Consider the following 14,564-nt stretch of genomic DNA (forward strand, 5'->3'; position numbering starts at 1 on the left):
ACCCTCCCAGAAAAATCCAGAGTCGGGTTCAACCACATATCTGGGCACTGTGGCCCAGGCAAGTTGACGTAAAATTAACCATCACAGACAGCAGCCTAAATCCTGTTGAATGAGAGGCCGACTCATTTTGTCAGATACCTAAGGGCTTATTAATGTCAGATACCTAAGGGCATGTTAATGTAAACTTGCTGCAAGTTTATATCTCTTCTCGTAGACCTAACGGGAATATTGGGAAAAATGTGAATGGAAGTTCTTTTGCTTCAGGAAAGAAAGTAACTTTACAGGAAGAAGTAAGTCAAGTATGAAAAATAGAGTGAGACCTAGGAGAAGAAAATCTTTTTTTTTTTTTTTTTTTTTTGAGACGGAGTCTCGCGCTGTCACCCAGGCTGGAGTGCTGTGGCCGGATCTCAGCTCACTGCAAGCTCCGCCTCCGGGTTTACGCCATTCTCCTGCCTCAGCCTCCCGAGTAGCTGGGACTACAGGCGCCGCCACCTCGCCCGGCTAGTTTTTTGTAGTTTTTAGTAGAGACGGGGTTTCACCGTGTTAGTCAGGATGGTCTCGATCTCCTGACCTCGTGATCCGCCCGTCTCGGCCTCCCAAAGTGCTGGGATTACAGGCTTGAGCCACCGCGCCCGGCCGAGAAGAAAATCTTTATCAAGCAACTGTCTTACTCCGTTGAACTTAGAGCCCTGGACCTGTGTGATATGCCAATTCAGTCTTGACAGTTTCTCTGCAGAGTGAACTAATGAAAAGAACTGTAAGAATTTTTTTTCTTCTTTTTAGTGGAGAATGGAGGAAAAGTGGCTGACTCTTTGGAAGGGGATTCTTTAAAAGCAGGAAAATGTTTAAAAGCAGGAGCAGTAACGTCTATGAAAGTGAGCTATTGGCAGCTAGAGAAGGATTGGAGAAAACGTGCAAGAATGAGAGATTCCGTATTTTATTGGATAAAAATCTTTAGCCAGTAAACAGTGATAAAGTGTTAAATTTCATCTGATAGTTTTAGAGGTTATTTATCTCATAGACTCTTAAAGATTCCTTGCAGAGTAGTGTGGGTTGTGTGTTTCGAGAAAGTCGTAAATGGTTTCCATCTCTGTGGTGTTTATTTAGCAAATTCCGGTTGTTTCTAGCGCTAAGATCTTCTTGGGAACTTCAGAGAAAGCGTTAGGTCCTTTGGGATTAAAGTCCTGTTGTGTAGTACCTGGATTTTCTTTCATCTCTGGGTGTTTCCCTTGTCTGACATGAACAGTATTGGTGTTACCTAATGGGCTAATCATACAGCAGAGAACTCCAGAAAAATATTAAATGTGTGTCTTTATCACACAAGATACTAAGTGCCAAAACACTTAAATGGACTGATACCTGGCTTTCTAGGTTACACATGCTGAAACGAACATTGCAAGTGATAATTCACTTATGTAAGCAGTTACAAACTATGCAAATACAAAAAAAAGAAAAGAAAAAGAAAAAGAAATGGCAGTATGTTTGTGAATGCGGTGACATGCTACTGAGTTAAATCGTATTTCAATGAAAGGTCTGTGCAGTGAATATTTATGGTCACAGTGGCTCCTAGTCTGAATTCAGCAAGTTGTATGTCATCAAAAGATTAGTGAAACAGGTACAATTTCTAAAGCTGTCTAAATCTGCCAGTCTTTCCTTCTTGTGACTCAAGTTCATCTGTGGCCTATAAGTTGTTGGAGGTGTAACCTCCTATTTGTTGGCCATGGTGGGAGGTGTTGGGTGTGTGGCTTTGGACACAGTGGGCATAGGTGGTCCCAGTCTCCTGGAGTGGACAGCCAGACGAATATTGTAGACACAGGAACACAAACATGTTGTTGGAGCATTTGTCGTATCTCTGGGGGTTGCAGCTTTGTCTCAGTTTGCTGTGGCTGAACCAAGGAAAAAGGCAGATACAGACTTTTACAAGAATTATAATTCTATGAAAGATTTTGAAGAGATGAGAAAGGCTGGCGTCTTTCAGGATGCAATGTGATTTTGGAATATAAGGAATTTATTTGGGTTGAATTACCTAGAAGTTTGTCACTGACCTGTGTTTCTGAACCGTAAAGCATAGATATGTGGGCTAACAAACAGTTTCTCGTGATAAATAAACCATTAACGAGTATATATTAAAAAGAGTCTATAGAGAAATATATACAGGGGATGTGAATAGGCAGTTCCCAGAAGGGAAACCTGAGTTGTCATAGTGTAATGATACGAAACAGCACTGATGATCTGTAAAACAAAAAAGCAAAGGAAAAAGGCAGTTTCATATGCTTCAGATTAGTGAAAATTTAAGAAGTCTGATTATATAAAATACTCCCAAGGACAGAGAACATTGGGGATGATGAGGTTGTAAGAATGACTTTGGAGAGCAGTTTGCTGATAACTAGGAAGTCCTTTGCTGTTCTGCACCTAGGAATTAATTTTAGAGTAACAATGTTACAAAAATTAACCATCGGAATTAATTTTAGAGTAACAGTGTTACAAAAATTAAGCATCTAACATCAGATTTCACCTCACTTGTCCTATCAGCAGCCTTTGACAAGATTGATTATTCCTTCCTTCTGGAAATGTTTTTATTACTTGGAAAGAGAATTAGCTGGGCACGTGGCTGTCCAGATAGAGTCTAGATACTTGAACAATGCACAGTGGGTTCTGTCCAGTCTTACTGTTACTTGCTAAGGTCAGAGATAAATTCTACATCGTATGTTACAGATTTAGTATGAGGTTTCACTGGAGGAAAGCGAGATGTACATGGACCAACGGTTTACATTCCATCCTCTTTCCCCATAGAGATGCCTCTGGGTGAGTCGGCATGCTTTTCATTGGAAGCATCCTTCCATTTTGTGGGTTTCCTTTCTTGTTAGCATAGAAAACAGCCATGATATTAGGGGATAAACAGTAATTACAGTACCTTCCCCCACCCTGGCAGTGGGGCAGTACGCATTTCATGGGGAACCTGAATGAATGTGAGTTCAGTACCTCCAGCTGGGCTCTGTCCTAGCTCATTGCTCCAGAGAGCTCCCTTTGGGCCATACTTCCTATTGTACTATGAAGAAGTGGCCATGCCCGACGAGGAAGTGATCTCTGTGATATACATGTAACTGACGAGATAGAAATTGTTCATCTTTACTTATGTTCTTTCCCTCTTTCCGTGGGCTGGGATGTGCTGAACCATCTGTTTCCCTGCCCTCCCTTAGAACAGAGTGACAGGATTGAAGGACCCAGGGCTCCTAACACATCGTGGGAAGCAGAGTTCTCTATCACCTGCCGTGGATGAGACAGAGAGAGAGAGAGAAACTTTGTGCTTGCACCACTATGTTTTTGGGTCTCTTTATTATGCAGTCTAGCTGTGATGCAGTATCTCATAGTCATCTTAATGATCTTAATGACTATGAGGGCGCGTGGAGCTTTCCCTTGGTATTTACGTCCCTTGAATCTGCCCCATTTCAGTAAAGGCCTGCTCCATTCCTCAAGTGCTTAGGCCAGAAAGCCTCAGGGACATTTCTGTGTTCTACTTCTCTTGCAGCCCATCAGCAAATCCCATTAGCTTTACCTTCATATTTTAAAAAAACAAATACTTTGACCAGGTGCGGTGGCTCACACTTGTAATCCCAGCACTTTGGGAGGCCGAGGCGGGCAGATCACCTGAGGTCAGGAGTTTGAGACCAGCCTGGCCAACCTGGTGAAACCCGGTCTCTACTAAAAATACAAAAATTAGCTGGATGTGGTGGGTCGCGTCTGTGGTCCCAGCTACTTGGGAAGCTGAGGCTGGAGATGGTGGTGGGCGCCTGTAATCCCAGTTGCTCAGGAGACTGAGGCAGGAGAATCGCTTGAACCCAGGAGGCGGAGGTTGCAGTGAGCCGAGATTGCGCCAGTGCTTTCCAGACAGAGTGAGACTCCATCTCAAAATAAATACATAAATAAATATTTTTAAAATTGGCAGATAATAATTGTATCTATTTATGGGGTACAATGTAATGTTTTGACCCGTGCATACACTGTAAAAAAATTAAATCATGCTTATTGACATATCCATCACCTTAGCAACTTAGCATCTTTTTTTTTGTGCTGAGAATGTTAAAAATCGACTCTTAGCACCTTTGAAATACACAATGCATTATTATGAACTATGGTCCCTGTGTGGTGTCGTGGGTCTCTAAAGTCTACTCCTTTCAAGCTGAAACTTTCTACCCCTGCTGCCAGCCTCAGGTACCCATCCCCTGACTCTGTTTTTATGAGATGATTGAAGTGGCGAATCTGACCCTGTCTCGTCGCCTCTGCTATTGAACAGCATGCTTGCCAAGCTCTTGGCTGAGGAACCGCAGTGGCCCCCTTGCAGGGCTTCCTGCTTCTGCTCTTGCCTGGGTGCAGATAATAATGTGACCAGAACCATCTTTTCAAAATATGCCACTTATTCACTTCATTCTGCTCCAGCCCTACCGTGGCTATCCCTCTCAGGGTGGCAGTGGAAGTCCTTGTTGTGTGCTAAAGCCAGCAGGAAGCTACTGCAATGTCCAAGACAAAAATACCAAGCGTATGAAATGCTGCTGAGGAAGCACAGCTCTCCTCTCTGTGTCCCCGCTAGGGGCAGCCCTACCGCTGCTCCGGTGGTCAGCACTACAGATTCTTCCCAGGGCCTGGTAAAAGGTGTCACACAATTGCCCCAAATTCCCTCAATAAAACATTGCTGGCTGGGAGTGGTGGCTCACACCTATAATCCCAGCACTTTGGGAGGCCGAGATGGGAGGATCACCTGATGTCAGGAGTTCGAGACCAGCCTGGCAAACATGGTGAAACTCCATCTCTACTAAAGATGCGAAAATTAGCCGCGCAGTAGTACACGCCTGTAATCCAACTACTCCGGAGGCTGAGGCAGGAGAATCGCTTGAACCTGGGAGGCAGAACCTGGGAGGCAGTGAGCCGAGATTGTGCCACTGCACTCCAGCCTGGGCGACAGAGCAAGACTCTGTCTCAAAAAAGAAAACAAACAAACAAACAAACAAAAATTGCTGCAAATAGATACATACCCAGTCAGGTTGCCTTATTTAAACAGGGAGAATAATGAGAGTGAATTCCTCTTCTACGTAGTGTGACTTGCGCGCGTTGCTGGAGTCACTGCACTGATGAAGTGGAAAGTTGCAGGGCAGCCAGACTGAAGCATAGCTGTGGAGAAATCTGGTTTGCATTCTAAGTTTTACAATGATCTCGAGGATACTGTTTTTCTTTTTCTGTGCTCTTGTGCATAAAATGAAGAAGAAAAGTTTGGTTTGGATGTGGAAGGAATCTAGACTACGGGAACTGCTGAACGATGTGTCATGCAAATTAAAAACTAAGCAGGTAAATAACTGTGTGTAAACATTCATATTGCACACCATCTCTTCACTACAGATCCTGCCCTCATCAAAAACATCCGCCAGCAACGACTGTGATGCTCTGTACGTGCAGTGTACCCTGCTGTGTTATGAGTGTTTTTTGCTAAGTTTAACCAGAGAGGTTGCCTTTTACTGCCATATAACAAGTGATTGGTTTTATAAGAATGCGAGGAAAGGGAATTGAAGCTAAAAATGGATTGGATTCCTGTGACAGTTTACCCTGGACATTATTTTCTGTGAGAGATACTTCATTTTGGTACCAGTTTGCAGATGTTTAAGATGTGATCATGGTGACAAAACTAGCATTAGTATCGTTAGGGAGGGCAAGTAAGAGACTAGAAGGCTATTAAGGATCGTCATACTCTGGAAGGAATTTTTACTCTAATCATAATTTTTCAAATTAATATTGCTCTATGATTTTATGCTGGTGACCATAACTTTATATCCATGACCTGATGTACAAGTTTACTAAAAGTTAATTTTGCTTTTCTTGAATTTATTTATTTTTTTAAAATAAGAGACAGAGCGTCACTATGTTGCCCAGACTGGTCTCCAACTCCTGTGCTCAAGCAGTCCTCCCACCTTGACCTCCTAGTACTGGGATTATAGGCATAAGCCACTGTGCGTGGCCTTTAGAAGCTAATTTTGGATTGTAGGAAATCGTTAGCTTATAATGAAAACACCAGTTTAAAATATTTTATATATGCTGTTCTCAAAACAAACAGTATTAAATAAACATTTGAATGAATAGTTAAGTATTCTTCGGTAATATTGCATCATCAAAGAATATTTACTTTTTACAAGGATTGATACTGTACTTGAGTAAAAAGTGTTAGGAAGTTTATGTTTACCTTCTCATTTCATTCTCACAATTGCCTAATGAAGCAGTTGCCATTAAAAATCATGTATGACTCTGTAGTGAGCTAGTATCAGCCAACGGCAACTCTCCTGTGCTCATTTCCAACCCTGAAGAAAGCCCTAAGCAATGAATAGAAAGAATGGTAGGTAACAAAGGCCTTCTTAAGGGTGTGCATAAATGCTGTCTACAGTTTTAATGATTGTGGCATAAATATTAAATATTCATATGATGTGGATTATTCTGAGTTTCATATACCTTGTTTTTCTCCTTTCACCCTAATGTCATCACTGTGATAGGGCTGTGTCGTTTGCTTCCAACAATTCTTAGATCATGTCTTTGTTAAATCCTATTCTTTTTTTGTTTTTTTCTTGAGATGGAGTCTTGCTCTGTCGCCCAGCCTGGAGTACAGTGGCACGATCTCGGCTCACTGCAACCTCCCAGGTTCAAGCAATTCTGCCTCAGCCTTCCTAGTAGCTGGGGGACTACAGGTGCCTGCCACCATGCCCAGATAATTTTTGTATTTTTAGTAGAGACTGGGTTTCACCATGTTGGCCAGGATGATCTTGAACTCCTGGCCTCAGGTGATCCGCCCCCCTCAGCCTCCCAAAGTGCTGGGATTACAGACATGAGCCACTGCGCCCCGCCTAATTCCTATTCTTTACAAAAAAAAGTTACTATTTCTTTTCTCAATCATACAAGTGTATTTTTACAACTGAAAGAGTCTTGAAAGGTTGAAATGAAACTTGTCCTCCAAAAATCTTTATATGACAGGTACTAAGGGGTGTGTGTGTGTGTAAGTGTAATTTTTCTGACATTCTTCACAAGTTATATCTTCATCTGGGTTACATTCATTATTAAAGACAGCAGCACTTTTATCTATGTGTTTGAACCCCAGTAGTAGGTAGCACTAGAAGCTTGTCAATCCTGTTGAATCATTTTATGATCTATCCTTTTGTTTGTAGGAACAATCTAATTTGAACCTTATATGAAAAATTAATGTAGGTTCTCCTTTACAAATCTCCAAGGGAAAGAACTCTGTCATCCTTTTTTCTTAATAGTAAGAGCAAGTGTTTCCTTTTATCATTCGAAGTCTGCTGTTGCCTCCCTTTTCCTTTAGCAAAGTCAATGTTAAAAAAGTCGTCCCCTGAGAAGTCAAAGGCTGCTCTACCTGACATCTCCTTGAGAGAAGGCTCGGTTCTCTTGTGAGCTGGGAGGAGTTTCGGTGGATTAAGCACTCTTATTTATCTCTTTTTCCTCCAGAGACCCCATTAAAATGGTAGTGAGAAAATAAAAAGTACATATACCAACAACACAAAGAACTTAAAGGCCACCAGCATGGAAAAGGGATTTCACAATGTTTCTGGCAGCCTGGATGCTGATAAGGCTCCATGACTACCAAATTAGCGTGGGAGCTGCAGCTGGGGAGGCCCACTTTGGAGACTTTGAATGCCGAGTGGGTGGGAGTCCCATGTGAGGCTGAAAATCACAGGGTTCCGTGGGATACCTATAGTCAGATCACTTCATGGATTCTGTCCTTCTTCCACCCCTGCCGTGGCTACAACCAAGGACTAGAAGCCAGATATTTATCCCTCTGCCTCATCTCTGAAAAAGTGGACTGAATTGTCTAGGGAGAACCCCTGTTGCTAGTTTGGAAGGCAGCTTCTTAGAAGGGGAATTACTCCAGTGCCTGCTCTCTGAGTCAGACCCGTCTGCCCAGGACACCAGCCTCTCCAGGGTTTCTGTTGTCTCATATTTAAGTATGATGCATGACCATTGTTGGCTAGACACCCAAAGAAAGCTTCTGATCAAAGAGGGCAGGATGAGATGAAGAAACAACAGAACAGCTCCCAGGAATCAGAGAGGACCCGGGGAATAGGGGAAGAGAAACACCTCTCATTACTGTAATGAGAGGTTTTGAAAAGGGCATCTTGTTAAAGAAAAGGTTTTAGAAGGAAGGAACTACCAGAAGCAAGAAAGAAACATTGCAGACTAAAACTGTGACCCACGGAATGAATTCAAAGAAGGGTTGATTGGAAGTAAGTTCAGAAAATTGCCCAGAAAGACAACAAAAAATGAAATACTCTTGTGTTTAAATGCTATCACATCGAGATGGGACTTGAACTCCCTTCCTGTGGGCTAGAGTGGGTTTGAGTGAAAATGGCCTTTCTCTTCATTCTAATTACTCTCCCCATCTCTCAGAGAATGGGTAGGCATGGGGTGGCTGGTCTCAGCAGACCTGTCTGTTCTACTGTGACATGGGAAGGCATTGAGGAGCCTGGGCCAACAGTGTTTGTCCTCCTGACCCCAGCATGGGTCTCCTTGTTCATCATCTGCCTGCATGGGCAGCCCTGACCACGGGCTTTGTACCACAGCCCGGTCTATACAGGTCGTGTCCCTGAGAGGTGCAGCGTCGGACTCTACGTTATGTGCACTTGATAGGGCTCGAAATCCAACATGAGTGGTGTTTCCCCAATTTCTGAAAAAGTGATGCTAATCTTCTGCCTTTATCTGGGACTCGATTTGTAGATAGCTTGCTTTCTTTTTCTTTTATTAGAGACATGTTCTTACTCTGTTACCCACACTGGAGTGCGGTGGTGTGATCATAGCCCACTGCAGCCCCAGACTCCTGGGCTCACACCATTCTCCTGCCTTAGCCTCCCAAGCAGCTGGGACTACAGCCACCCACTACCATGCCCAGCTAAGTAAAAAAAAAAAAAAAAAAAAAAAAATTGTAGAGATGGAGTCTTGCTGTGTTACCCAGGATAGTCTTGAACTCCTGGCCTCAAGAGATCCTCCTGCCTTAGCCTCCCAGAGTGTTGGGATTACAGGTGTGAGCCACCATGTCCAGCTCGGCAGCTTTATAGTCCTAATAAAGCATTTGTGGGATTTGGGTCCATCTTTACATGTCCTCAGGAAGCATATGTGTGTGTAACTCAAGCTCAGAACTTGAGTTCTGAAACGTAACTTCATGATTCCTTCCTTCACTGTGATGTGGGCACCTCTCCAAGTGGGGCATTAGTGGAATGGAACTTGGATTTTTAAAAGGTATAGTGGAATGCTTGTATAATATTATAACTAAGTAAAACCTTGAAAAAATGTTCATGAGAATGTGGTAAAAAGTTTCTGATTTTTTTGTTTGTTTGTTTCTTATGACTTTCTAGGAGTTTGCCTTTATCAGCTGAAAGCATGGAGCAATGATTACCAAGTTGTGGATAAACCTTCCTCCACCTGAAATTGCGGAGTGTTTTTCTCCCTGATCATTTCTTTCCTGCTGTAGAGTTCTCCTTTGATGCCGTTGTTGGGCGCAGGGCAGGTTTTGAGTTTCGCGATGTTTCATGTGTGGATTGGTCCTTCAATTTGAAGAATAAGATCATGATCATAGACAAGGATTTGGCTTACAGCTGAGAGTGCTGAGTTGGAGTCTTGGAAGAGAGACATGCTGCAGAATAAAGTTCATAGTTTTAAAATTTCGAGTTAGAAGTTTAATGGTCACACTAAACAATACCAATTAGCTTTCATTGCAGTGAATTCTAAAGAATTGCGAGGCAAATTTTATTTACCAGAATTTAACTGAATTAATCAGTGGTTAAGGTAACTCCATGGACTCGGAATTGTGAATTGATTATACTTAGTTTTTATTTTATGGCAATATTTATTGTAATAGGTTTATGGTACATTTGAACATTTAGAGCTTTGAGAGTTAAATGTTGACTGATGCAGTTTTTCTTATAAAATTAGCCAGATTCTTGAGAACATTTCTTTTCTGCTTTTTAACCTAAAGTGGTCTGTGTACGTTTGTGGTTTTATAGAGACATCTTTCATGGAGAGCAATTCATTTAGATAGTCTGACTCGTAAAAGATTGCTTGAGTCTTGTGCAGACACATATAAAGGAAAGCTATAGGACTTCTGGGAACTTGAGGCTCGTAAGATGTAAATGTCAGCTCTCCCTGGAGCTCCCTTGCTGCTTTTACTTGGACAATTTAAATTTCAGCATTGTGCAGTGACTTCATAGGGTGCTTGCATGTTTTAAAAATTTTCACTTAAACATGAACTTGCATCATACGCATGTTAGAAACAACCCTGTGGGAAATAGAGCTTTCTTCCCGTAGTTGGATATAGACGATCTGTGTTAGGCACAGGACCATTTATCACTGCATTATAATAATTGTTCTTCTTTTGTAATGAGATATGAAATGCATATTTATGGGGTACAGTTGTATATTTTGTCCCAATCTTGAAAGTTTTGTGAGTCATTTTCATATTATCTCCATCACGCCTGCAATGTAAATTACTGGTTTTTCTGTTGGCAAAAGCTTTGGAGAATCAGAGAATCTAGTGGAGAGACTCCATGTGAGATTGGGCTCTGAACACTTGGGGGCTTGAGGCTGTTTCTAGGTTTTTGTTTTGTTTTGTTTTTCTGAGATGGAGTCTTGCTCTGCCGCCTAGGCTGGAGTGCAGTGGCATGATTTCGACTCACTGCAACCTCCACCTCCTGGGTTCAAGCGATTCTCTTGCCTCAGCCTCCCAAGTAGCTGGGACCACAGACACCTGCCACCACACCCGGCTAATTTTTCTATTTTTAGTAGAGACGAGGTTTCACAATATTGACCAGGCTGATCTTGAACTCCTGACCTTGTGATCCACCCGCCTTGGCCTCCCAAAGTACTGGGATTGCAGGTGTGAGGCACCGCACCTGGCCGCTCTTTCTAGTTTTTTTCTGTGAACTTGGGCAAGAGTTAGTAAAGAAGAAGCCCCTGTTAGCATTGTTAGGAGGAACAAAACAAGAGGGGGTAAATGAAAGGTCTTTGTAAAGCATAGGGTGAGTCCAGATTTTAGTTCATTTGGCCTGTGTATCTTTGTTTTCGTCTCAGTGACCCTAGCCATGCACGAGGGCCACTTTTGAAAAGGGTGTAGCATTTGAAAAATGATGACTACATTTATAACGAAGCAAGAGAACACAAGAACACAGTTTTATGCTCAGCTTCCCAAAGTGCCGAGCATACAGTATTTTTTGTGTTTGTATTTCCATGTGAGTATGTATGTATAAAATAAGGAAGGTGACATTTTATTTGAGAAAAAAATGTAGTGATAGAAGTGGACAGATGAGTTATTCTTTATTCTAAGTGGGGTGAGGCTAGGACATTGCCGTGTAAGGTAAAGCTGGACTCAGCCTTGTTTGCCTGAGTTCTGTGCATGCTGGTTTTGCTTTTGGTCTGATGATCGTCCTTGGGCGTGGGTGGATGTTGACTGAGAGGCACATTAGTGATGAAGCAGCAGGTCTGGCCACTGCTTGGCTTGTATGTTGGCCTCCATTCTACTGGCAGTTCTGCCAAAGCTCGTTGGAAGTTTCAGTCTGGATACCATGGGTGTGAATAATCAATAACTAGCAGATTACAAAGATAGATGTAATAATTTAGTACATGTTTTTAATAAAACAAGAGCTAATATTTATTAATTGGTTGGTGTGTGCCTGGGTTGGTTATATTTTATTTGCATATGTCTCTCCTTTAGTCCTTACAACACCCCTTAGAAGCAAAATATTGTTAGCAACCTGGCACCCTTTGATTGGCTAGAAAAGAGTCTAAGAGAAATTGAGTAAATTATTCAAAGTCATGCATCCAGTGCTGCTGGAACCCCCGTTGGGGCCCAGATCTGCCCCACACCCTTATTGCCAACTTCCCTTTTATAGTCATTTCACTGCTTTAGGTTTGAGCCAGGAGGGTTGCAGCAAGCATTTGAAGAACCTGAACGGTGCACAAACTACTTGGGTCTTGGACCTTTACTGGGGGCTGAGTAAAGTCCTGGGTGGATCCCGGGCTGCCCACAGGGAGAGCCAGTTGTGGTGAGTGGTTAATCTGGGGCTAGGGTCTTGCTGTCATTTATGCTGACTTTGCACATCCATCTGTTGGTGCCCTTGGAAGGCTCAGGTCCCTCAGGGATGCGGGTGTAGCCCAGTGAGGCCTTTGGAGATCTGTCGCTTGGGAGACATGCCAAGGAGATACGCTTTTCTCAGGTCTTGGGTTCCGAGCACTTGTAGAATGTTGCCCTCCACAGTCTGATATTTCTTTTTCAGAGGAGGCCACAGATACATTCCTTCCTTATTCACAGGGCTGTCACCCCTATTTTGAGTCCTATCACTTTTCTACTTAGATAACTGAAGCAGCCTCAGTTTCCCTGCTTTTAGACTCTTTTCTTTCCATTCAAACCCTTATACTATTTGCTGGGTTCATTTTATACAGAGATGTTCTGTTTGTTAAACGTCTGTGTTGACTTCCTGGACTGTCCATAGTTTGTTCCTACCACTCAGTATTATTTCCCAGTGCTGTGCACTTGGAGTGTGCCTTAGCCTGTCTGTTTACTGTGCAGTCGTCCCTTGGGATCCCCTGGGGGACTGGCTTCAGGACCCCCAAGGATACCAAAATTTGCAGATGCTCAAGTCTCACACAGAAAGTAGTATGGCTCACACATAACCTATGCACATCTTCCTGCAGACCTTAAATCGCCTGTTGACATAGATGCTGTGTAAATAGTTGTTACATTGGAGTTTTTAGGGAATAATAACAAGAAAAAGTATACATGTTCAGTAAAGATGCATTTTTTTCCATATGTTTTTGATACTCGGTTGAATTGAACCCAGAGATGGGGAACCCATGGATATGGAGGGGACTACTTATTTTCCCCGTTTCTCTATTTCTCCATTTCACCTTCAGTCCACCCCTCTTGTTATTTTGTGCCCGTTTCTCTGTCTGCAGATTCCTTCTTCTGCAACTGTATAAACCTTTCATGTTAATTCAGGGCCTGGTTTGATTTTCCCACCTGGAAAGCCTTTCTCTCATTTCCCTAGCCTCACTGCTCTCTCTCTTCTTGGAACCTCCTGAATTGTATACTTTGGAATTTCTTTGTGATCTGTGAAAAGTTTCTAAATAGATTGTAAGACTTCGGATTCTTTCATCTCCTTGGTGCCCAGGCATGTGGTACGTGTCAAGTCACTACTTAGAGACATATTTTCGGTCTCAATTTTAGTATTTACTTAAGCATGATGATGAAAGTTTAGTATTGACTTAAGCTTGGTGATGAAGGTTAAGAAAAACATTGAAATCAAACCTACATAGAGAAAACTGCTGTGATTTTAATTTGATTGGATACTTAGCTGCTGTGTTGAAGTGATTTTTTTTTTCCTCCTTTGTCTTGCCAGCAATCAAAGAGAAGTACACAGACTGGACAGAATTTCTCATACGTGACTTGACCGGTTCGAGGACAGCACCCGCCAACCTCCTGGAAGGTGTATGTATTGTTGTTATACATCTAATGTATCTCTGAAGCACCCCAGTTACGTGAGCTCAGACCTGACAGCACCTTTGCATATATCCTTCAGCACATGCGTGCTTTCCGCAGACACTGCCATCCAAATAGCCTCCCCTCCTGTTTTGTCCTAAATAACTTAGGTGACTGATTTGAATGGCATTGCTGAAACCTCCCCTGTGATGCAATCAGCAAATGGAAAAATTCGCTCTATGCGAATCCAATTTTTAAATCACAGTGTGCCAGGATGTCTTCCTGCTGTCCTATATCTTTAAGCCTCTTTCCTATATGAGTGAATATAAATCACATCCTGTAGAATAACTGTTTTGAACAGGTGACAAGATTATGTATGTGCTAATATAGTCTCTTGGAGTACATGGATAAGTGGTTCCATTAAATGTTCTATTTCGGATGCATAACCCCAAGATTTGAACATACACACATTAACCAATAATTGAATTAACTTCTCTTGTAAAAACAAGAGGAGGAATGGCAGATCGTATTTCAGTGTAGCCAAGGAAATTTTAATATATTGAAGAAAAGAAATAGTTTAACCTGAAATCTTGATGGTTTATTTGAAAATAATTTTATGATGAAACATTTTGGTATTTATATTTAGTGTTTATATTTATATAATAGTACAGGAAGAGAAAGGCACTGCGTCATAAGTAATTATTGAATTACCTAGTCTGTTTTTCTTAAGAATGCCCCTAAAAGGGGAAAACTTAGTGAACAACAAGTAATATGTAATAAGGTGTGGATTTTGACAGTATCATATTCTCTAATCAGGTGTGGATTTTGACAGTATCATGTTCTCTAATCAGGTGTGGATTTTGACAGTATCATATTCTCTTAACCATAAACTTTCCCTCTTTTCATAAATCATATTGACACTTTAGAACGTCATTGTCTAATATAGTTAACGGGTTTTATTTTGTGAAGATTTTGCCTGATGTATTTGTTATATATCTTTAGAGCTACTGTTTTAATTGTTCATTAACAAATCAAAATGATGATAGTTCATCCT

General features: G+C 41.9%; 1 protein-coding gene across 3 annotated transcripts in view; it reads left to right on the forward strand.

Annotated features, from left to right (window-relative positions):
- SFMBT2 (Scm like with four mbt domains 2) overlaps positions 1 to 14,564 on the forward strand; it is a 259,882-nt gene that overhangs the window by 120,297 nt on the left and 125,021 nt on the right. For all 3 annotated transcript variants that reach the window (XM_033208309.1, XM_033208308.1, XM_033208311.1), the window contains exon 5: positions 13,431 to 13,519. In XM_033208309.1, the coding sequence (XP_033064200.1) occupies positions 13,431 to 13,519 (89 nt within the window). The remainder of the gene's footprint in view (positions 1 to 13,430; positions 13,520 to 14,564) is intronic.

Source organism: Trachypithecus francoisi, unplaced genomic scaffold, assembly GCF_009764315.1.
Source record: "Trachypithecus francoisi isolate TF-2019V2 unplaced genomic scaffold, Tfra_2.0 Lachesis_group9, whole genome shotgun sequence".
NCBI lineage: Eukaryota > Metazoa > Chordata > Mammalia > Primates > Cercopithecidae > Trachypithecus > Trachypithecus francoisi.